Here is a 26,138-nt window from a genome sequence, read left to right on the forward strand (position 1 = left end):
TGTTGCAACTCACACTAAACGTAATAGTACATGACATTAAAAAATTATCCATGAGTCAGTACCATGAAGCTACAAATGAAACCCAGTATGAGTTTCTCAGAAAGAAAGCTTCGCAGTTGAAGAAAGGTTTGTCGTGCTCTGGAGGTCGGATTCATGACCAATACCTTCCTGGGGCAGTCACTCTACTATCTCAGCTAAGGAGGAGGCTAGCAGATCAAAGAGCGAAGGCGAATAAATTGACCGCCTGAAAGCATGGTACCATGAAATATGGCATATCACCTCTGCAGAGTTCCACAAGGTGCAGAGCTTTATACAGGGGATAAGATTGTCACCCACATGACAGCAGCATGAAGCTAGAGAGAAAACACAATACTACATGATTCTTATGTACTACATCTCGATACTAATTAAAACATAGTAACTAACAACTACTTGGTGAAGCAAATCTTCCAGGAGACACTGCACACGTACAAACCACACAACTAGATGTGATGACATGGCAGCACTGATTGGGTGCCTTGTCAAATTTAGAGACCCCAATAAATGGCTCATTCAGAAAGAAATAAAGACAGACCACGCTGCACGGGCAGCGCAACAGCATGAACAAAAATATAAAATAATTTATTGCATGACACGTGCCCGTGCCCACTTATGGTGCGGCAGTTTCGAGCTGTGGTTGCTTGTCTTTCAGTGATTGCAGGTAGCGCATGCGGATCCACACAGACTGGCACATCTTCATGAGTTTTGGATCCCGCAGACCCTCCTTGGATGTGGCAAAATGGTACTGTTGCCTGCATTTATAAAAGAAGGGGAAACAGGGAAAGGTTTTACTTTAGAAAAGGCAGAGGAGATCAACCTTAGAAACATTTCTTTCGATCAATGGGAGAGAGCCCTTGCTCGCTTGACCGTCGCGTGTGAGCGACGGGCTTCGGGGCTGCACCTGGCAGTGGTCACTGTGTGGAAGAACAGGGTGCCCGGGAGCATGCATGGCCTGATGGACATGTAGATCTCTGTACGTTGCTTTTAATGAACAATAATGATGGTAAGCGCTGATGTTCTGCAGGGTGTATGTGTAACATGGAGACGCTGCGTCATTGTGCTGCGGAACAATGGAATCGCGCATGGGCTGATCGCTTGCAGAATTTGTCATGCCAGTTGGCGTGTCACTTGGCCAAGCGCATGTTTGGTTACAGTTGACGACCGATAATTCGGACTCTGCGAGGAACGTAAGTAAGTCTGAACTATCGAATGTCTGAAAAAAACTAATGTATCCAAAAAAGATCACTTTATTTCTTGGAGCTAGCAGAGCGCTGTTTCGAACGCACACCAAACGAAGAAGCACAGAATAGCGGAACGCTGACCGAAAGGCAAGCTCGACAAACAGAATGAGGAGTGCAGGCCAAGCGCAGGGTTGCCAGAATAGGATATGACGATCGCAGTGTTGGTGCAAGCTATGATTCAGGCAAAGCCTCCTTGATTGGCATTTGCAGTTAAATCTCTGAGGCATAGTGTCGGGACCAAGGCAAGGGCTCAGGGATTACCGTCTAACGTGTAATCTCTGAGGCTATACTTGACGTCTTGTCGAGGTTGCCAGAGGAGACAGTAGCATCAGAGTCCCCGGACGGAGTCCGGATAACTGAATGTTGGGCTGGCAGCTGTCCGAAATATCCGTCGTCTTTACACATTAAGTCTATGAGGCCATTGGCAGTGCCATTAAGCTGTTCGAATTACCAAACATGTCCGGATTATCGGTCGGCAACTTTATACGGAGGGGCTTACCAACGTCACCACTTGGAAAACGTAATCCACACAGCTCTGCATATTTATTAGGCTGGACACGTTCCTGAGTGCGCTCTTTTGAACCCAGCAGCTGTTGCCTGAAGTGGGCCACTCGCACGCTCTACACAGCAATGAAGCACACTGTGCTGGTCCAACCACTTGTGCTGCCACTTCTGCAGTGCTTTTTGAGCGGGTTGACAACAGTCCAGTGGGCATTATGGCGATGCCCAGAGAGTTCCCATTGAAAAGATCAATGGCCAAGCTGCTTTGTGCTGTAGGTAAGGAAACAGCAAGCAAGCAAGCAAAATACAAACCTGTGCCTCTGACACATTCTGCTTTTGGAAGTGAAGAGAATCTAACGGTGTCAGCTGAGAGAAGCCCATGTTTCCTCTGCTTGTATAGTGGCACTTCAATATGAGTTCGTCATTTACATTCTGTTGATGCCAAATCACGATCCATGGAAACTGCTCATTCACTGATATTACCTTGGATGAGTGTTTCAGATTTAGTATTAATCACAGGAGGAACTTGGCTGCATGTACAAAGCAAGGTACGTTTTTGCTGTCGCGCGCAGCACTCAAGTGCTTGCAATTTTTTCATGCTCTTGACCCCCACAAAGCATGCACGAAGTGATGCGTTTTATCACATCTGCCTTTCCACTGTCATGCCGCACCGACCACTAGTACTCTATCTAGAAAGTGCCAAGTGACACATTTAAGTACCTTGTTGCATGTGCAATTAGCTGCATTACAAGCTCCTGCTATTTTGTGATTTTTATGAAACTGCAATGGTTAGAACACCTGTCTCAAAACCAAAAACAATGGAGTTCAAACACTGCATTGAGACAAGAATTCGTTTATGCTCGGTGTCAATTTGAGATGACAGAGAGACTAACCAATGCAACATCCGAAGGAGGGCACCAACATAAAAATTCGGCTGTGACTGGCAGAACGGCGATCACCATTAAATGAGCAGCATATTTACCGTATTTCCTCGCATAATGATTGTACTTTCTTGTCAAAAAAATGTATGCAAATTCAGGGGTGCGATCATTATGCGTTTAAATTTTCCGGGAAAAGAAGAATAAAACTGTTCATCCCGCGTTTGCTGCGGGATGACAACAGGTCAACAAGCAGGCGGCTGCCGCTATAACAGTGCGGGCCACCAAAACAAAAATGGCGACCAGCGGAGCAAGGCAAACTAAATTTGTTTCGTCTCGCGAGTACATTACATGCATTGAAACAGTTTCTTCCATATCAGTAATGAATAATATTGTTAATATCGGCAAGTTTGCGGCAATAACGTAGCCATGTCCCCTTTAAGGGGACAGAAACAGAGATAGGCATGCTTAGCTGCCAGTGACATAGAAACACGTGGCAGGCATGCTGCGAAAATTGAGGCATTTGTCCTCACTACTATCCTAATACTGCACGTTTCAGCTAAGAGTGGGCGAATACCTTAGCTATGTTACAAGCGTCGCCATATGAATAGGGTACAATAGTGTAAACGTGGCTACTATCGTTGCTGCTCCAATTTTTTTCGTGCCCACGAGTGCAGACGAGACGAATCGAAAGGTGCCTTTTTTGTTGTTGTTGTTATGACCACAACCGTTACAAAGCCTACGAATAATAAAGCCAAGGCAAGTTTCGTTGTAGCTTTTTTTTTTCGTGGAAGTGCGGAAAGTGATGAAAAGAATGAAATGGGGCATCTGCTTAAGAATCTGTTTGGTGGGTGCAGATCGCTTGTTATGTCTTGAGTTGTCTGCGTAGCATTCGACAGCATTCCACAGATGGTAAGTGCGATCACCATTACCTAGACTTGGCAGACGACTTTTTTCTGCGGCAAATTCGGGGTGCGATCATTACGTGGTAAAGAAAAAGAAATTGAATTTTGAGGACAATATTCACGGGTGCGATCATTATGCGAGTGCAATCATTATGCAAGTAAATACGGCAGTGACAAATGTACCAAGGCAACAGACAAAGCAGACATTGAGTATGACTACACAAAGCTTGGATTCCAGACTCATGCTTTTTAAGGAGTGTAGTAAGGGCAGACAGCTCCAAAACAAGGTTTACAGTCCTGATGAGAGCCCAGAATAATTGTGACAATGGCCGGTTATCAAGTTGAGCAAGAGTAGCAGCCGACATCCACAGTGAGGGCAAGCACATCCTTTGTATAGCATAATGATTCATAGTTTCAGCGATGTGGTGCAACTAAAAAGAAGGTGGGTCACATCATGCAAAGAAAAAAAAAGGAAGTTCAGGGTCACCAAGCTATGGGGTCTTGGAAGAAGTGGAGTATGGACAAAGAGGCAGTGGGCTCAAACAAAAGCCACGTCTATTCCGGCTATGTCGGCAGGCGCCACAGATGTAGGGCATCATGAATGCCAATCTGCACAGATCAAGCCTGCAGGTCTCTACCACAATGACAAATACAGAGGCCGCAACTACTGCAATGCTGCTACGGAAGGAAGCAATATGATATGACAAGAAAGGCAGCACAACGTAAGGATGAAATTCTAGGAACAGCTATTAATGAAGGCCAATCAACTGAACCTGGAGCATAATAGGCATTTCCACAGAAGCTTCGCTGGCAATGCGCAACAAACAGCTTGAGAAAAAAAGCAATGATAAGCAATGCCACAGAAGAGGACTACACAGTCGTACCAGACATGTCGAATCATGCAGTCGACAGTGTTCCTGGCACTGTGTGAAGATTGAGAGCTCGTGCCGAGTCACACGAAATTTCGTAGAAGGAATCGCGTCCCCGAAGATGATGGCCCAAGAATACCGCCCTAGGTGTGCTTGCACAGCTGGCTGCTTCATCCCGTGAACCCTTCTATGACGGGTTCTCCCAAGCCTCACCTGAGTATCCTGCGGCAGGAGCGGAAGTAGCCCCTCTGCAGCAAGCTCATCGCCAAGTAGATGTGACACCGGCACATGGTCACCGGGTCACCAAAGCGCAGAGCCAGCTTCAGCTGCTTCACCGACACCAGCCCCGCCGCCTCAGCCTGCACCAGAGTCGCAGTCAGTGGAACACAGTACCAATGTACAAAAGTCATTCGTTCAAACTTCAAAATATATAAATGCCATTGCCAACCAGTGAACTTTAGAATTTGTAAAATCCACGAACAGGACACAAAGGAGGCAATATCATGCATTTTTTAAAAGCTTGCCACGAGCGCATCACTTTTGAGGGATACATACGCACTCTATTAATGACGATCTACCTTTGGATGCAGCACACAAGCAAGAGAAAACTTGGAACGGCAAATACTGACACACAACACATTATTTTCTGACCATAGTGATTTTTTTTCAGTGACTTGTTGTTCTTAATTCTGCCAGCTTGAGGAACTTGTCTCTATATACTTGCTCGAAAGAAGTACCTTTCTTGCATGCTTTCACCAAAGGTGAAACTTCCAACTTTAAACAAAAGGCTCAGGGACTGGCGAGTGAGGCTGCTTCTGAGAGAAAACTTATTTTGTAAAATTTCACATAACTTTTGTAAAACAAGCCTGAATTCATGTACCTTACAGAAAATTCTGGAGAGTTGGCAGGTATGTATTGCTGACCCTTATGCCATAGTCTAGCAGAATGCTTTGCTGGTCTAGTTGGTGAACATACATGAAGTAGGAAAAAAAATTCAGAATAAAAGAAGGAGGTGACAGGACAGAGCACTACACTCTTCAACCAATGTTTTTATTTAGGCAACGTGCACATATTTAGTGGGGACATCCACAAGCCACTTAATATGCAGTGCCATTAGGGCACATTTAAAGATGGCAGCTCAGAAATTCATATTCATTCTGACAGAAGGTTACAGAGAAAAGCTGACACATTGCTCACTGCATCTTTTTATGAAAAATGCCTAGGCCAAACTCTCGTGCAATTGTACTTCAGCTCCTCGTCACTGTATAATAAAGGAGTGTTGAAAATACATTTGAATTTTTCATCTTCATGCATTTTTAATTTTTTTCCTGACTGCTTTCAATTCAGCTGTGCTGGCTCCAGGCATCCAATGTGGTGTTACATTTTCTGAACACACCAAGTTTCATCGCTCAAGCACATAGAATGTTATGCTCTTACTGGCTAATCTGTTAGTTTGTTCACGCTCAAGTCTACTACACAGATTGCGGCATATGGTAGCACGTTTGATACCAAAATCAAGCGCAGCGCTTTGCTTGTTTTAGGCCAGCACGAAAGTACATTTCCTGAGTGACGACAGTTGCCATCATCCGTTGCCAGCACAGAGTAAGAAGCTTCAAATCCCATTGCTTCCACGGCATGCATGCAAATCCTCCAGGAACACTGGACTGAACACTGATGGCACTGATGGAACACTGATCGCACTGCCACTTCTTTCCGCTAATAAGAAATGAGCTGTCTTGGTATACTATGGCTAAAGGAACCGTACAGTCCCAGTTAATTTTGGAGCAAAGAGGCAGGTGCTGTACCGAAACTATTCATCAAGCAATGCAGACTACCAAATACTACACCTGTGCAAATAGGAGGAGTAACAAGCTGGGCTGGTTGGTTCTGGTTCAAACTGAATACGAATGAGACAGTAGTAAGGAGAGCCCTTTTATACCTGTCTCGACCCAAGGTCAGCGAAATTCCATACACTGAAGCAAAGCAATGCTACACTGGAGCAATGGCCACACACATGTTCAGGCAAGCACTTTTCAGGCTATCACTCTCCCTTCTGTATGTTTCCTAGTTTAGCAAAACGGCCATGATCACGGCAAACATGGGCAGTAAATGCTTTATGTCACGAGCCCAACCTCCTTTTCTTTCTTCTTCTTTTCCTTTTTTTGCTGCTCTGCACACTTTCAGTGGCAGTGTTGCACATTCTGAGTTGGACGATTTACCAAAGTCACGTGCCATAATTGGTGAAGTTGCAGACAGTGCATCTGACGCTGACGCGTTTGTGTGCCGCAACTCTGATTCTTCAGCAAGAATCAGGGCTCCTTTGAGAGGAAGGGTGCATAAACTTTTGTTTGGAATTTCAGCTGTTGTAGTACCATGTAATGGTTCCATACTTTGCAGACACAATCATCAGTGTGTGCTCTACAAACCTTGCGTGTATGCTTGCAATCCCCAAACATGGTGAGCCGCCCTTTAAAGGGGCTCTCAGCTCGCTCATGATTAGGGTGAGTAAACACAATCTGTGGTTAGAGCACGGAGCTGTGAATGTCTTGGTCAAGTTTTGTAGTGGTACTCAGCATACAGAGCTCAGATGGAGGGACGTCAAGATAGCCTCCCATTCTTTTCAAAGAAAGGGCCCTACAACGTCATTTGTTGAACTGCCAGCTGATGTCAGGTGGCAGCTGCCCATGGACACCAACCACTTAGCAGTCATTTTTGCCCACAAATAAACTGCACACACGAGTTCAAGCAAGAATGCAAGCCCTTCCAGATTTTCTATGAAATGGGGAAGTCACAGCGGTTTAATGCCTCGTGCCTGTCCTGCCCCGGCTCTTTTGTCGCTCATGAGCAGCTTTATCAGTGGACCACCTCAAAATGCTACCTTGTGTGTACAGTGGGAAGACAAAGAAAGAAAGGAGCGAGGCGTTGCTATAGGTTCTGCCCCAGCCGAGGGGAACAGATGAGTTGAGGGAGAAAGTAAACATTGCATTCTCATTATATTCGTCATATGAGGCCCTTTTTAACAATACCTTTGGCAATATATTCCTTGAAAGGCATTGTACTTGTTTTAACATGTGACTCAGGTAGCAGATTAACAGTACCAGCAAAACATGAAGACAAAGAAAACAACAATGAGTCCTCACGTTTCAAGAAATTTAGTCTGAAATGTGTATTGCATTTCAGACTGTAAGCTTCCCACAGAAAGTTGGCAGAATTCGAAAGCACCCTGAACTGATTTTGACGATGTTGTACAAGGGTACTGAGTCATTAGGGTAAGTTCTTATGATCATTAAGTGACACATTTAAGCGCTTTATGTAAAGCGTGTGATCTATTATAAGGTTTTAAAGATGTGCATCGCTATCGATTGCAGCCTACGCCACTCACTGAGTTTTCTATCATCTACATAGTGGGAAATGCGTGACATCTATTGCGCAAGCTATCTGAATGGTTGACCACGTTGCGTCATCAATAATTTTTCCAACTTTATGGTCAACTTGTTTCTATAAAGAAGTAACAGAAACAGAATACACAATGACAATTTGTCCCTACACTGAAGCACTTCTGGCACACAGCAAGTGTCCTCTGCTTGTGTTACAACATGCTCCGTGCTGACACAAGTTGCACGGTCAGTGTTGGTCTCGAGGTTTCTTTCTGCGAGGACCATGACTTGCCCTTGTTTCATTGCTGGCTCCAAATCTAGTAATTGGCAACATGTCAAGTTGCGACATTGTGTCCCTCTGCAAGGCAACAGGCAAGCAGAGTGGCTGCAGCACATCAGGCTGTCGGTACTCGATCAGTGCCAGGATCTATGCATTTGCGGCCGTCACTTTACGCCGGAGAATTACTACCCCAAGAGCGTGTCTGGTATTCCAGTAAATGCAGGCCGACTGGGCATTTTGCCAGATGGGCGAAGGCACAAACGCGAGTGGCCTGCAGGGTGCATCCACCTAGTGGTGCAGAGCTCAACCTGACCAACACAGAGCTAATATAGAAGTAACCAAGTGTATTCTACTTTGCTGCAGTCGTGAAGTTTTGGCCACAGCATAATGGCGAACACATCAGTTTTTTAAATGTTTAAAATGCTTTACACTTGGTTACAGCAATATTAGCTCTCTGCTTGGTCAGTTGAGCTCTGTGCCACTAAGTGGCTGCACCATGCAGGCCGCTCAAGTTTACACCTACGCCCACCCGTCGAAACACCCAGCTCGCCTGCATTTACCAGAATGCCAGACACGATCGGCGCTGTGGCCGAACGCTCACAATGCATGCTGCTTGAATAGCTCTTGCTGGAGATTGACAGCCAAGCGGCTAGCAGAGAGGTTGGAGAAGCTTCATGTGCTGGCTTCAAGACAACTGGAAGCAGACGTTGCAATTTCCCATCATGGCGCCAGTGAAAATGGAGCTTAGCCGCAATGGCTTGGAGAACAAGTTGAGGAGGAAAGGCATGTTTAGGGAGGAGGGTAACTTGTAATCGTCCGTAGCTCCCTCAATATGAGACGCTTCACTAAAACTGTGATGTGGATGTTTTACAGTAGCTGTACCCTATGCATTTACAAAATTTGCCAAACCATTTCAGGGACCCTTAAAGTTCTTTTGGTGCAGTAGGAAATTTGTATCTGCAATTATATTATATCGCAGTTAAATCATACAGCGATCTGGCAGCAGTAATGAGCGACAAAATGAAGTGCGTTTCGTGTGGGCAATAGGTAGTGTCCAAATCATCATAATAATGACTTATTTACCCTTCAAGACCCATTGTAATGTCCATATTATTGCACATAATACTACTAAGATATAATACAGCGGACTTCCAATATTTCGACTCTGGTTAATTAGACTTTTCAGGGAATTCGACCCCAATTTAAGGCCTCGGTAGGTGCCCATACATTTCTATGGGCCCAAACTTTCGTTATTCCGATCTCAAGATAGCCTCTGCTGGATAATTCGAACTTGACTGGTCAGCTGTGCCGCAATACAGCGTGTTATGTGATAAAGCATATCGGAACCTGTCACGGGACACAGAATGTGTTCCTTAATGGCACACACGTGTATGTGCCACAGTGAGAGCACCTAGACGCATGATGTCAGCCATTCAGAGCTGTTCCTGATGTTTCTGTGCCAATTCGAGCCCTCGTTTGAGACTGCCAATGGGGCCTGGTATGCACTCCTTAATTATACGTGCGCACAAGCGCTGTGCTGTGAGGCTGTGCAGTGAGGAGTGAAGAAAAGCCATCTGTGTCTTGAGAAAGCTAGTGATAAGGAAGGCAGTAAGATGAGAAACTCAGTCGAGGGCACGTTTAAGGCCAACAAAAGAGCAGGGGTCCATCTAAAACTCGCATTGCCTGCTAGCAAAGTTATTAGGTGTCACAGTGCTCGTACTGTGACTAGAGATGGTGCATGTGCAAATTAAGGAACACGTGATAGGTTCAGTAACAATGGCACCTTTCTCCCGCTTGGTATGCTTTACCGCATAACAGGGCTGTGTTGTGGCGAAGGTAATATTAAAGAGAACTACGACCAAGTGAATTAACGGCGTGTTCCGGTGTTTTTTTTTTGCTTTTTTGTCTTTTGTTTCATTCGACCCACCGAATAATTCGACCAGTTTATCGGTCCTGTCAGGGTAAAATTAAAGGAAGTTGACTGCATGTCGTAATAAACTACAATACTATACCACAATGTACCATAACATTGTATCAAATATAATACAGTGGACTCGACTTAAATGGAACCTAGAGGGACCAGGAAAATTGGTTCCGTTCATCAGGAGTTCCATTTACTGAGAGACAAAGCTGAATACAATTGCATCAATACAAAACAAACCAGCCATGAGGATGGCATTCCGTTTAAGAGGCAGTTTCGTTTAAGTGATTTTCGATTATCGAGATTCCACTGTATATAGCGATGGATAAAAAAATATTGGTGCATAAAACAAGCTGCAAAGCAAGGAGCAGGCTTGCACACAACAATTATGGAATGAAATAGGCTGTAAACATGTCCTTGGACTTTGTGGGGCTTTGCTCATTGACAACAGACTCAGGCAGTCAATTCCTTCTGTCAATAGTGTTTGCTAAGAAGGACTGATCAAAAGATTTTGTTGATCCATGAAGTCGCCGCAAACTATAACAATTGAAAAGATGGCTGGGAGTATGATTTGGAGAAAGGAAAAGTGCAGTATGAATATCCGGGCAATTGCAGCTTCTGGAAAAGAGAACGACGGTTGACCCTGCACTGCACAGGCAGAGATGGAAGACCAAGGGATGAGCCCCAATGATGGCTCTCTCAGAGTAACAAGAGCTTACGTTGAAGGCCATGCTTTTGTGTATTGCAAAGTCACCATGTTTTGTATACCACCTATGCACGTGGTATACAGGAGGTTTTGCTTTCGTACGTGCGTCTCGGCTGGTTTTGAACAAGCGAGTGAAACGATCGTGGGTACCATGTGCTGTCGGAAGAATCCAGGAGCTGCAACTCACTTCCAGGCGAAGGCATTGCATAGGATGGTTTCTGCTCGAACACTCACACAGCGGCGGGAATTCTGGATGTGGCACGTGCATGTTTTTGGAATGTTTTGATGCACTCAACCCCGCAGCAGCCCCACACTTATGGATGTCACACAAGCCACTACAAAATTCTGGTCACGGTTGGTGTGAGGGGCTTAGAGGCAGTGATCTAAATTAAAACCTCGCGTTAGAATGTGTACAGCCCGGTTTTTTTGTTTGTTTAACCGTACTGGTCACCTTACTGTCAGTTAAAACATTAAACTCAGAATAGTTGGACAAACTTGTCATGGCCCCTCAAGGCAATGTCAAAACAACAGCTGCTGGGACACACTCTGGTACGACATGATTTGGGCAAGTTAGTTCACGTCGAAGGTAAAGTGAAGCAGCATGATGGAACGACAGCAGTCCTGTTATGTACGATTTCTGTATTCACTCCGTTGCACCGCTTCAATTTACCCCTGCTTACTACGACGCTGTGTTCAGAACAGAAGTGATCCCATTTGAAGGAAAGGCAGTTTCCTCTCATTTGTTAAGCTGAGTAGAAAGTGGAATGCATCACACACCACTACTGTTTTTAAAGGGACCCTCACCAGGGCTGGCCATCTTGAGCTGACAAGCGCCGTGCATACAATGCGTGCCAACAATTGTGTCTGCTCAGTATTACATTGTTAAGTGCTGCAGAAAGGCCTAAATTTCAAACCGAATGCCATTTGCGCTTCTCCTAGCGGGCACCGCTAGGAGAAGCGCCAACCATAGAGTCAATGCAGATCACACAAGTGCTCCCACGTATATGGCGGTGCTGTGATCTCGCTCATAGTGGCATGTAAATTCAAGAATTATTTGAGACAATATCTGTTATTTGTGTAGCCTGTTGTTTCAATAGATGAATTAAAGTTTAGACAAAAAATAAAACACGCAAACTGAATGTATGTGCGTTCTTATTTCACTTTGCTTTCATCTGCTTGTTTCCACATCATGTAGTTGCACATGCCGACAATGAAACTGTCATTTTCTGCCATGTTCCAGCGCGATCACGCTCTGTGATCCGCTTGCGTCTGCCTCAGTGTTCGTGTAACACTGACTTATACCGCCAGTCAGGTGTTCTTGCGCACAGCGCACAAAAATCGTGTGCTGCGTGAGACGAGACAAACGCAACACCCTGCGCTTGACACTGTCAGCAGAAGCGCGCCGTGCAGAAAAAAAGGGAGGAAAACAAAAAATGAAGGCGGGGCCCACGACGTATGCGTCACGCAATCCTCGAGCTCCGGTATAGGAGGATGCAGAAAGGAGTTTCAGTTGTGGACGTTAGACAGGGCGAGTGGAGAGGGTGCCTCTCTTGGCAGTGGCCTCCTGAAATCATGGGTTCGCGGCACTGAAATATTTCTATCTCGGCTATTAATAAACCAAGTTGAAAACCAAGTTAGGAGGCCAAAAGAAGCATATACAATGCTAAAAAGCGGGCACGTCCTGTGCTACCAGGGCTTAGCGGAGAGACGAGAACTAGGAGTCGGATTCCTGATTAATAAGAAAATAGCTGGTAACATACAGGAATTCGACAGCATTAACGAGAGGGTGGCAGGTCTTGTTGTGAAACTTAATAAGAGGTACAAAATGAAGGTTGTACAGGTCTACGCCCCTACATCCAGTCATGATGACCAGGAAGTCGAAAGCTTCTATGAAGACGTGGAATCGGCGATGGGTAGAGTGAAAACAAAATACACTATACTGATGGGTGACTTCAATGCCAAGGTAGGCAAGAAGCAGGCTGGAGACAAGGCAGTGGGGGAATATGGCATAGGCACTAGAAATAGCAGAGGAGAGTTATTAGTACACTTTGCGGAACAGAATAATATGCGGATAATCAGTACCTTCTTCCGCAAGCGGGATAGGCGAAAGTGGACGTGGAGGAGCCCGAACGGCAAGACTAGAAATGAAATAGACCTCATACTCTGCGCTAACCCTGCCATCACACAAGATGTGGACATGCTCGGCAAGGTGCGCTGCAGTGACCATAGGATGGTAAGAACTCGAATTAGCCTAGACCTGAGGAGGGAACGGAAGAAACTGGTACATAAGAACCCGATTATTGAGTTAGCCGTAAGAGGGAAAATAGAGGAATTCCAGATCAAGCTACAGAACAGGTATTCAGCTTTAACTCAGGAAGAGGACCTTAGTGTTGAAGCAATGAATGACAATCTTATGGGCATCATTAAGGAGTGTGCAATAGAAGTCAGTGGTAACTCCGTTAGACAGGATACCAGTAAGGAGAAGAAAGATCTGATCAAGAAACGTCAATGTATGAAAGCCTCTAACCCTACAGCTAGAATAGAACTGGCAGAACTTTCGAAGTTAATCAACAAGCGTAAGACAGCTGACATAAGGAAGTATAATATGGATAGAATTGAACATGCTCTCAGGAACGGAGGAAGCCTAAAAGCAGTGAAGAAGAAACTAGGAAATGGCAAGAATTAGATGTATGCGTTAAGAGACAAAGCCGGCAATATCATTACTAATATGGTTGAGATAGTTCAAGTGGCTGAGGAGTTCTATAGAGATTTATACAGTACCAGTGGCACCCACGACGATAATGGAAGAGAGAATAGTCTAGAGGAATTCAAAATCCCACACGTAATGCCGGAAGAAGTAAAGAAAGCCTTGGGAGCTATGCAAAGGGGGAAGGCAGCTGGGGAGCATCAGGTAACAGCAGATTTGTTGAAGGATGGTGGGCAGATTGTTCTAGAGAAACTCGCCACCCTGTGTACACAATGCCTCATGACCTCGAGCATATCGAAATCTTGGAAGAACGCTAACACAATCCTAATGCATAAGAAAGGGGACGCCAAAGACTTGAAAAATTATAGACTGATCAGCTTACTGTCAGTTGCCTACAAAGTATTTACTAAGGTAATCGCAAATAGAATCAGGAACACCTTAGACTTCTGTCAACCAAAGGACCAGGCAGGATTCCGTAAAGGCTACTCAACAATAGACCATATTCACACTATCAATCTGGTGATAGAGAAATGTGCGGAATATAACCAACCCTTATATATAGCTTTCATTGATTACGAGAAAGCGCTTGATTCTGTCGAAACATCAGCAGTCATGGAGACGTTACGGAATCAGGGTGTAGACGAGCCGTATATAAAAATACTGAAAGATATATATAGCGGCTCCACATCCACCGTAGTCCTCCATAAAGAAAGCAACAAAATCCCAATAACGACAGGCGTCAGGCAGGGAGATACGATCTCTCCAATGCTATTCACAGCGTGTTTACAGGAGGTATTCAGAGACCTGGATTGGGAAGAATTGGGGATAAGAGTTAATAAAGAATACTTTAGTAACTTGCGATTCGCTGATGATAGTGCCTTGCTTAGTAACTCAGGAGACCAACTGCAATGCATGCTCACTGACCTGGAGAGGCAAAGCAGAAGGGTGGGTCTAAAAATTAATCTGCAGAAAACTAAAGTAATGTTTAGCAGTCTCGGAAGAGAACAGCACTTTACGATAGGTAGCGAGGCACTGGAAGTGGTAAGGGAATACATCTACTTAGGGCAGGTAGTGACGGCGGATCCGGATCATGAGACGGAAATAATCAGAAGAATAAGAATGGGCTGGGGTGCATTTGGCAGGCATTCTCAGATCATGAACAGCAGGTTGCCATTATCCCTCAAGAGAAAAGTGTATAATAGCTGCGTCTTACCAGTGCTCACCTACGGGTCAGAAACCTGGAGCATTACGAATAGGGTTCTACTTAAATTGAGGACGACGCAGCGAGCTATGGAAAGAAGAATGATGGGCGTAACGTTAAGGGATAAGAAAAGAGCAGATTGGGTGAGGGAACAAACGCGAGTTAATGAGATCTTAGCTGAAATCAAGAAAAAGAAATGGGCATGGGCAGGACATGTAATGAGGTGGGAAGATAACCGATGGACATTAAGGGTTACGGACTGGATTCCAAGGGAAGGGAAGCGTAGCAGGGGGCAACAGAAAGTTAGGTAGGCGGATGAGATAAAAAAGTTTGCAAGGACGACATGGCCACAATTAGTACATGACCGGGGTTGTTGGAGAACTATGGGAGAGGCCTTTGCCCTGCAGTGGGCGTAACCAGGCTGATGATGATGATGATGAAAAATTCTTGTGTGCAAGTGAAATTCGTTATGTGGCCTGGTGCGGGGCCTTTTGAGACTTCTGTGTACAATGGATGCAATAAGAATGAACTGTCTTTTGCAGGCAGGACAAGAGCTTTGTGCTACAGTTGAGAGCGCTGCCTTTTTCTGTCACCATACTAGAACATTGCATGCACACTAAAATGGTAAGTATGGTTTAACTTCCTTACAGTAACGAAGTCAAATCCTGCCCGAAAGTATCTTCACTATATGCGATACCTGCTATAAGTAGATGTCAGTTACATTTCAGTGTTAGCAATGAACAATTTAGATTTGCTTCATTCCATCTATGTCAGCTATATCAAGGTACAACGGCACGTAAAATCCGTGTCGAATCTTTTCCAGCCACAACAAATAGCTTTTCCCAGCTCTCTCATATCAAGATTAAAAGAATGTCCATATTCATTTGCATGACTGAAATGCAGAGCACGAGACATGTGCCTGTTTAAAAAAGACAGGTGAACGTACTGAGCTACTCTTATAAAGGTCACTGTGCCTGCAATAAAATGTACAGTTACAAGCAAAACAAAACTTACAAATCGGGAGCAGTAATCGCCAAGTGCGGAGAAGGCTCCACCAAGGGTTGACAACCAAGCCATTGTGTTTTCTAGTTCAAGCTGTTCTACCACTAGATGGATGATCTTGGCTTCCCTGAAAAGACAACACACAAATGATCAGTTAGAGATAATCAATGAAACATGAGACTTTGTCTCATTCTAATTATTTAGGAAGATGGTCACTGTCCAATAGCCATGGGAGCACTAATGCTTTTCCTTCAGAGAGCCATAACAATTACGAGATATAAGGCACTCCTCCATATTTCAGTAACTGTGGAAATGAGGCAACCGAGGACATCCCGCTGACAGCTGTCAATGACAATCTCACAGACTGTTGCATAATGAATGTAATACTCTTAGCACACTGTGTAGCATGTTACACAGCCAAATATATGTGCAGCATGTGTTGAACCGTCGGCTGCCAAAAACCATTATGCATTGAACTGAGAGTCAACAGATGTGGCTTATTGAAAATAAGTGGCCATCTTATGATGATACTAAAGGGCTCAAAACAAACAAACAAACAAACAAACAAGAAAAAACACCAAGTGCTTGACCTAGACCAGGCGTGGCTAAAGACTGCATGCGGGTCTTCTTGTGTCTCCAAGACAACCGTGGTTGGCTATCAAGTCCGGCTTTCGCCGTCTGTCTTGATATAGATACACGTATGTTCTGGTAAGTTTAACCAAACCAGGAACCTTTCACGAAGGTATGCATATGCTGTTCTAGGAAATTAGACTAATGTTCCTTGGTCGGGAAGACAAGTGCACATCTTATGCACTTAAGCGGGGACTTGAAGTGCTTTTTGTGCTGCTTGTTATTTGTAAACAGCAAAAATTTTCTTTGCTGCCCTTGCAGTTAAACCATTACCATGCCTTTACAATAAACTATACTTTGAAAATGGCTACTGGATTGCTGAAAATACAGACACAAACACACTGCATCATTAATGTGATAGAATTCTTACCCCACTTTAGTATCCCTATGATTCTTTTATTTCTAATCTTTATCGACTTGCTGCAAGTAAACTTCACAGGTGCCCATTTACATGTCTGACAGATAAAAGTGAGAACGCACACTTTTCTGCTGAGAATGAAACCTGAAAAATACGCCTATACAATCACGCTGTAGTTCAATCAAAGCCAGATATGCTGAACCCCGATTCTACAGTGTCAGCGAGAACAAACCTGGCTGCAGTTAGGAGGCTGCGTTTAGTGAAAGTTTCTTTGTGGGATCCAAAGGCGTAGGCTCTGTGGCCCGCGGCAGTGCTGTGGTATGTGGGTGTAATAATGCGATTAGCATTCTTAGCCTACTTTCCCCACAACAGATAGTAAAAAAACGTGTCTTCAGCAATGCAATGTGTCGCTAAATGCTAATCGCATTAACTTCATCAGTCATTGTGAAATTGATTCAGCAGGAATTTTATTTTGGTAACAGCTTAAGAGCACAGGAAAACACACACACGCTGACAAACACCCAAGAAACCTCATTTCCCAAGTGCTCATGTGAAAGGTGAGGCCTTTAATGGCTGTTTTGTGTACGTGTGAGAGAGAGTTCAGAACACGCCTGTGTGTGAGTGTGTTTTCTTGTGCTATTAAGCTGTTACCAAGATTAATTACCAACTAGCTCAGCTACAAGTTATTTTACTGTATCGTCTACTTTAGCTATCATGTTTACAAGTATGATGCCTACTCTGATACACACCAATCAGTTCTTCCATCTACTATCTTTTTATAGACTTCCTGGCTATTACATGAACTGCAAATATACGGTATGCTATGCACCATTGCTTCAACTTTGTATGCATCCTTAATCTTCTGAGCGATAGATATTGTGAAGCTTTCCGAACAAAATGCTGGCAAATAAGCAATAATTGTGCTGATGCAGTGCCACCCTTATTCATTCATCAACATAATAACAATGAGTACTAAGTAGATATTTATCAGCCTCGAAAAAAATTGGCAACGAACAAGTAAGTTGAGAAGGAAATCGGACGGCTGGTTTTGCCGGCTCTAGTTGGAGAAAGGGGAAAAAAAAAAAGAAAGACTATAGAATGCTACTGATCTTACCATACCTAGGGCAATATTTGAGGCAATGTACATTGCGAGTTTCTGATTAATCTAAAATAATCGCTGGCTACATCGCACTGTAACAAGGTCACCGAAGAAAGTTTAAGAAAATGGTCTCCAACACAGACTGCATTGCCCGCTTTTAGGTTTATCCCCTTTACATGCGCCAACCACTTTACATGCATCACTAGCCTAAATTAAATGTACGCTAGAGAAACGAAATCTAATAAACAGTGCTCCTTGAGTTATATAAAAAGTACCCACCAAGACATGTCCATCACAGGGTTCCACGGTACAAGTAGCACAACAACACTAACAGTCAGCGGGTAACTTCTCAAACGTTCCGTGCAATGGCACTTTTGGCATTTGCTCCGAAATTTGTTAAGGCAAAGGGTACGATAATTTTGAGATCTAGAAAGTTCAACAATCATACTCCAGAACAGCCGCTCGTCCACTGCGGCCGAAATCTGTGCCCTGACGACTGAATCGGGGTTGGTCCCAGTCGCTGAACATGCGACGGAGTCGGCAGTGTTTTCGCCCAATCGAAGCGCATCGTCCAGTCTGGGCGACAGCGTGTGAACAGCCCCAACCGAACCTCGAGTAACCAGGTACGTATCGCCGCTCGACGCGAGGGACAACTCGACACATCCCGGCTCGAGCATTCCGGTTTGGCTTTTCGATTCTTCCATCATCGACTAGAAATGAATTTCTACGTTGACTAGAAGCTGACAGGGCATAATTTTGCTATACTGGTCGCACAGCGATGTCCGCGACCGTGGAGACAAGCCGGCTACATATCTTCTGCGACTACAAGGACGGCGCCATTGCCGTTATGCTGTTATGCCAAGGTTGCCTCATTACTATTTCTTTCGGCCCATACTCCGCAGGAAATATTGTTCTTGAGCTTTTACGCTTTTACCTTGCGGTGTCTTTACCATCGACAACGGTGTCATTGGTAATTGAGGAACCATGGCTAGCAGAAGTTTTGTCAGATATATGAGAATATTGTAAAATGTGATACAAATCGGCCATTCTGTGTTAGTTTGCAGTATCTGTGCCCAAAGAATAGAATATACATAATAAAAACGTACAAGGGATGTACTGAAAAACAAAAATCATGAGACATTCGACTCTGTGAAGGTGGATGACCGGCAAAGCTTGTAGCACACGACAAAGATGTGACACAGAATTTTGAACAAAGGCACGAACACACTTATTGTCTTAATCGGTGGTTACCGTAACGAAAGGTAGGCCCATACATTAATTTTTATACATAAGGGTTCATCCGTGTTGTACCTTCGTTACACATCCGTTATATACATTCGTGTTTTAATTTCACGATATACTGAGGCAAAGAATTTGAGACCGACATCACCGCACCCACTGGCAGTGGGCCAGTGCCATCAGCGCCTTCGCAGAGTACGCCAGGAAGCGCTGGCATGATGAGCGGCAACGGAGCCAGCTGTGGAAGAAGACGACGACGAATGCCCGAGCAGTGACACGAGCCATTGCTGATGATATTTTTTGTTCTCACACATGAACATTTCACAGAATCCTAGCCATAAACAGCTTCGCTCTAAAAAACAATTCACGCAGAAACTCCTCTGGGAGTTCTATAACTATGCGTAAGCATTGTGCCACTTCCTCGTCTACACGCAGCCCGGTGTCATTATTAATATTATGGAACTTGATGAGGCCAATACAAACGACAGTGCTGCGGTGACAATAACTGGTGCGGACGGTAGCGCAAGCAGCATTGATGACTCAAGCAAAGTACTGCAGGTGGCGGCGCCAGGTGCGCCGATGACGTCCCGATTATTATAAGCCGTTATCACTCTTTAGCACTTATCCATCCGCATAGAACCACTATGAACAGTGACCAAACGTACTCAGGCGCGGCGGCTTCGTATAGCAGGCCTCGCCTTAGAGCTGATCTGCGATGTCGACAAAGATTGCCGACTACTGATAGCTTCGCGTGCTGTGTTCTCGCCGCTTACTTATGGCGTTTTTCACTGGTCGATCTGGAGCGGCCGCCGAAATCCTCGAGCGAGCGCTCGGGTTTCACAAATCCGAATCGGCCAGCCCAAGAAACACAGAACCTCTTAAAAACTTCTTGAAATGGCTACAAACGGCTATAGACGTCTTGGTCTATGATAAGACTGAAAATAGAATTTCTTCTAAACATAACCTCAGCACTTGGAATATGCTAGTATATCTTCTATCTGCGGCAAAACCCACTACTGATGTACTAGAGTCTATTTTGGTAAACACATTCAGAATGTCTAACTCAAGAACTTTTCTAGATCGTTTTGTCTAAAAGTGCATAAATGCCAAACGACGTGTTAAAAGTGCGGTTACCGTCGGCCGTCGGCTTTAGCGAATAAAAAACGCCACAAACAAATTGAACTCGTTAGAAGCAACATAATTGGCTTTAATGTTAAATAATTTCACACCAGAACTTCAACAATCAAGGGCGTGTTATTGTTTTCCATACGGGGCGGGCACACGACGCCTGGAAACCATTCTATGCTCGCGCAGCAGGCATACTGACCGCAGCAGGAGTGAAACGCCGGCGTTGTACAGCGGTGTCACAGAGCCACCGCGCTGCGATCACTTCGGTGGCACAATCCAAATTTGTCAGACATCTCATTCCGTGCTGGAAACACTGGGTGGCAGGAAGTTTGAAAAAATGCCCACTGCCGCCCGCAATGTCTCGTACGTGGGTTCGTTATGCCAGTTGTTCGTCATTCTAAGCCGTTCTGTACATTTCTACTGGATATTAACTGGAGTCATTTAGCTGTGCTGATGCTGTTTGCCATGTGTTTTGCATCAGTGCTTCGTGACATCGACTGTATTGCCTGTTTTCGCCGACGGCTTACTACCACAATGGCGGGATCCGCGTTCGCCGCCTTCGTGTCTCGGTGTGTCTTCTTTGTACGTCGCACGTTCGGATAACACTTCTTCCGGTAAGTGAAATACATTGCACTTCGTTTTTCGTCAACAATGTGAATATCTTTAGGTGTTACCCGCGACAATTCTTGATAGATGGGCTCTTCTGCCCTGCGATTTTTCGTCATCTTTACTTTTATACGAGGGTTGTGCTTGTGTTGAGCCGTTCAGCACTACCGCGCTCCATGGCTTCCACAACACCAGTCAGAGCTTTGCCCTGTGTGGTTAACGTAGCACGAATCAACCGAAGGAGTGCATTCGAAGACGACGCGCTGGCTGTAATGCTGAACCAGACTGAACTCGCCCTATTTTGTGTCCTTTTGTTCTTGCCTGTGCGCGCGTGTGTCAGTGACTATGCAGTTTGTAGCGTTCCCACTTTATAGCAAAACAAAAATATAACTGCAATGTTTACTTCATCTGTACAATCCCAAATTAAATCGTCTGCTGATGTACAAATTTCACTTGTGTTTTGTTCTAAATAAGCAGCAAAACCATTAACCTAGTAGGTGCTTCATCTGGGAGTGAAATCACGACAGCTCACGACAGCTTGGCATGTATTAATGAATGACTGTGGCTGGGTCACCTTATTTGTAATTGCAAATCTGCCTTTCAACTGACTTGATGCTCTCTTATTTTGTTCCTTTCACTCTATAGACGGCTGGACATCCTTCTTGTACCTTGTCGCTAGCTGGATGACGGGACCTCATCGTGATCAGTGTAAGCTAATGTACTGTACCCTCTTTGGTCCTCCCAGTGCTTTTTATATGGGTTAAGGCCAGGGAGCGCTTCGTGGTAAAATAGCTAGTTGGTGTCTCAAAACGGGCATTTTTTGCACTGGTTCATTATAAGCTGCCACTTATTATAACCAATTTCTCAGTGCCAGTGTACATACACAGTTCTACTATTAATTAGTTTCCCCCTAAGCCTTACAAAATTTAACTGTAGGTAGTCAGTGCTATGTAAGAACTCGCAATTTAACTCTGTTGTGTCATACAAGTATTCCATACATGATTAAAAACTTGCTACAACAGTGTACACTACACCTTGCTTCCCTAATGCACAAATGTATTCAAGCCAGTATTTGGTTAGTTTGGCATTCGAAATGTTTTCTGCGTGATTTAGTTTTTTTACAGGAATTTACTGTACAGCATCAGCAAGCAGTCTAATTTAAGATTTATGTGTGCTGTAAAAGGTGCGCTTTGCCGCTAGAATTGATAAAACATGGGCTGAGGCTTCCATTCAAGCACAAACTTCAACTTTGCTCTATCACCGTCCGCACTTGGCTGGCGCTTGCAAAATGAATCGCATCAGGTAGCTTGTGCCAGACTGTTTCTTAACCTTATTGTGAGGAGATCACAAAGTGATGTGTGGAGGCGCCTGCGTCTGAGATATAGATTGTGCTGCAACAGATATGCGTGTAGAACAGGCATGATGCTGAGTGTTCCAGCAGTTTGCAGAGGTGCTTTTAAAATTTTGTCATAACTGCAATTTTACCTGTACTGTTTTTTGTCACCTGTTTCAATAATATAATTGGAGGTGTTGTCAGAATTTAGCAATTTATTTGCCCTGGCCCATTAGCCTGCCGCATTTGATATTTTACTAGGTGGGCAATTATTCAGCATGGACCATTACTTGAATACACCTTTTTGTGTGCAGTGGCTTCTCAATTGCGTTTCAGCGTAGATGCTCAGAATTACCTCAGGCTATAGATGCACTGATGAATTTGCTACCTATACGAATCACTTTGCACTTTCTCGCGCAAACAGCATAATAACACTTCCAAGACAGTGGACAATGTTATGGTTTGATCACATCATGAGATAGTTTCAGTATTGTATGACGCATCATCCAAGGTGATGCATCGTTGATGTGAGGTATTGCCCTAAGCCAATTAGGGTCACATAAAAATATATCAACAAAAGTGATTGATCCAGCTAGGAGTGTTGATTTGGAACACTACTTTATCACCAGTCCTCCTTTCCATGCTACCTGCTTACTCTGTACTGCATCATCTTTAAGTTTGAAAGGAAGGCAACAGCTAGGCAGTGCAAAATGCCAAACTTGCTTTTAGTTCAACAACATGAAACGCTGTTTAACTTTTTAATTAAGCTAGTACATCATTTACCTGCAGAGTGGATTACTGTTTTAAACCGATTATATTTTGCAGGAAACTTCTCAGACTTGTTTGACAGGTTGATAAGTGGCTTTTTAACCACAAAACACCATATATTAACTTAAAGGCTGACTTTGACTCTGCTATGCAATTTAATGACTATATTCCAGGGAATATACTAGTAATTTTAAACATCATCGCGTACATACCTTACGATAACTGTAATTTAAGAGAAAGGAGTGCTTAAATTTATTTTTAATGTGAGGCAAACTTCTTACTTAGCACATATTGCTAATTGAAGTTCCAATTTCAATAGTCCCATTTCCTCCCTCGCATTTTTTTCCCCCTCTTCTGTGCAGGTATTGCTTGCCAATGTCTACAAGAACCGTCGCGCGTGGCCTGTGACAGCAAGCTTTTGTGGGCAGCAAGTGCTCTCCTACGAAGGCTGGCCTGCTCTGGCAGCGGCGGCAATCATCTTCAAGATTTATCCATGATCACCACTGCTGCTATTTGTCACTCTTGTTAATTACACTTTCTGCATCTTTGTTCATTTATTAGGTAATAAAGTATGAGTATATGACGTGGTGTGAAGTTGATGTCTTGCTGCATTTTAGCATGCAATAATCTTTTATGCATAAAAAGCTCATCGTACAGTTTATGAAAAAAAAATAACAGCATATTATGATTTATCTTTCAGTTCTGGTAACGTGCAACGTACAAGAAATTCACTAATGGACGATATGCCGAAGAACTGGCCATTATTTCTGCGTGATGCTGTGCAAGCATGTGGCGTTACCTTACAAGAGGCACCCACAAAGTAAGTTACAATTTACTTTTAAATGAGGCATGGATATCACAAAAAAATATATTTATATTGCTAGTTAGAGTGGTTCGCAGAGTGTTTTTCCACATGTGTACTATCCTTTATTTCTTAACTCATTGTAGCACAGCGTTCTGTTTCGTATACTGGTGTAAGGCTGTTGTGCCCCCTGTAGCTGAAAACAGGATGTAATTTTTGCCTGAACTGCAGCATCACTCACAAAATTTTTCTTTGCTAGAAACTATTTCAATTTGGTAGAAACCCAGCAGGGCGCAGTTTTGTCAATAATGACATGTTTCATGCAGAGATGTTCTTGTTTAGGTCAATGGGCGAACATTGGAATGATATCAGCATACAATACAGATCTTTTATTTGCAAAATAATTCTGACAGGTGGCATGCAATTGATTGGTCTAATTAAAAAGCACTAATTGACCAATGAGGCTGTACTACACTATTCCCATGGTTCACATCTGGAAAAACTACCTGTGCATCACTCTATCCGACAATATAAATTTTTTTTCTGATGTCCATGCCTCGTTTAAAATAAATTGTAACTGTGGGCAAACGTCGGGTTACTGTAACAGCTGCCGCAAAAATTTGAGGGAATGTCTAATAAAAGTCTTCAGTTGTTCTTGTCAAGCTGTCCATTAGCCAACTTTTAGCGTAACGTTAGCAGGGCTTACTGGAGTACTTCTAGACGTCCATGGCTACAAAATGTCTTGACCAAGACAGCTACTAGGCTTTTGAATTAGCCGTTCAAGACATCTTTTAGACGTCAAATAGCTGCTTGCGTGTTTCGTGGGAGTGGAGCGCAAGAACGCTCCGCGGTGGATCACACAGGAAGTCTGCGTACACGTCGCACGCGTCGCACGAACCGGTTCCGAAAACCATGCCCGACTTCCGTTCTGTACGTTTCCACGGCAACCAAACTCGCCGTCCCCCGTGTGTAATTTGACCGTGGCAGTCGCATAGTCCGTCATTTCCATGTCGCGCCCGCAAGGATTGTGCATGGACAACGTGCATAGGAGGCTTCGTACAGCCAATGGTACAGCACCTGCGTCACTTCGTAATCGCTGTCGTCCGAGCTCTCATTGCTAAACGCGAGCGCTGCGGCAGCACCGAACGCAGCCATTTTGCGAAGCAACACAATGTATTGCGCACGACTCGTGGTTGTGCGTACCAACCGGGTACCTACAGAACACTGTACGGGTACCGATTTCGCTTGAAGACGGAAGTGACGCGAGCTATTTCCGCCCGAATCCGCGCCTCGGCGGCGGAGCAAGTGAGAGCGATCCGGCGCGGGGCGAGTTGATCCGAAACGACCAGTGGAACGCGCGAACCCGCTCCAGATCGACCAGTGAAATTCGGATTCGTTGCCGCGGAGCAAGAAATCCTGCTCCGAATCGACCAGTGAAAAACGCCATTAGAGTTGGAGACGCGCGGGCTCGTATCTTGAAAGCGATGTGCGAAAGTGGCAGATTGCGGCGTGTGCTGAAACCTCCGTGAGCGCTGTGTTCTCGCCGCTCCGTGGGCGTTGGAACGAAGTTGAATTCGCTCGCTGCTTCGGGCTCTATCTCAAAAGCGGACTGTCTAAGGACGGGCGGAGGGACGGACGGATGGACGGTTTTCTCTCGTAGGGTAAGCATAGAAATGCTTACGCATTTAAAACAAAGAAAAGCAAAGCAAGTAAAAGAAAAGCACAATGAAACCTCCAAAATCTTGCTTTCTGTCTATCGAATACGTTAAGATCTGAATCCACAAAGTGCGCACGCGTAGTGCAATAAAAACAAAGTTTGCCCGTGTTGCGGTGAAATCAGTTCATCCGCGGAACATGCAAATCACATGTCAATATTGTGCAGCGTTTCGGAGACAAGTAGGGCATCCGCCGCACTTTAAAGCTGTGCTATTATAGCATGCCCCCAAAATATTGCATGTGTACCTCTTTCAGCCCCACTTGAATATTATTGTTGTTCTAGAGGATTCGTCCTTGAGTTTCCGTTTGAGATAATTATGTTTGCTCATATGTTCAAACATTATAACACACACACACACACACACACACACACACACACACACACACACACACACACACACACACACACACACACACACACACACACACACACACACACACACACACACACACACACACACACACACACACACACACACACACACACACACACACACACACACACACACACACACACACACACACACACACACACACACACACACACACACACACACACACACACACACACACACACACACACACACACACACACACACACACACACACACACACACACACACACACACACACACACACACACACACACACACACACACACACACACACACACACACACACACACACACACACACACACACACACACACACACACACACACACACACACACACACACACACACACACACACACACACACACACACACACACACACACACACACACACACACACACACACACACACACACACACACACACACACACACACACA

General features: G+C 44.5%; 1 protein-coding gene across 2 annotated transcripts in view; it reads right to left on the reverse strand.

Annotated features, from left to right (window-relative positions):
• LOC126541584 (uncharacterized protein F58A4.6-like) overlaps positions 1 to 18,579 on the reverse strand; it is a 42,683-nt gene extending 24,104 nt beyond the window's left edge. Inside the window, exons 1-4 of one of the 2 annotated variants that reach the window (XM_050188414.3) lie at positions 17,994 to 18,578; positions 15,640 to 15,754; positions 4,647 to 4,792; positions 601 to 791 (exon numbers count right to left, since the gene is read on the reverse strand). In XM_050188414.3, coding sequence (XP_050044371.1) covers positions 650 to 791; positions 4,647 to 4,792; positions 15,640 to 15,754; positions 17,994 to 18,421 — 831 coding nt within the window. In that variant the 5' untranslated portion in view covers positions 18,422 to 18,578 and the 3' untranslated portion in view covers positions 601 to 649. Of the gene's footprint in view, positions 1 to 600; positions 792 to 4,646; positions 4,793 to 15,639; positions 15,755 to 17,993 lie in introns of those variants that run through there. The other variant, XM_050188422.3, reaches the window with a different exon arrangement.
• Between the last annotated feature and the right edge of the window lie 7,559 nt (positions 18,580 to 26,138).

The sequence above is a fragment of the Dermacentor andersoni genome, chromosome 3, assembly GCF_023375885.2.
Source record: "Dermacentor andersoni chromosome 3, qqDerAnde1_hic_scaffold, whole genome shotgun sequence".
NCBI lineage: Eukaryota > Metazoa > Arthropoda > Arachnida > Ixodida > Ixodidae > Dermacentor > Dermacentor andersoni.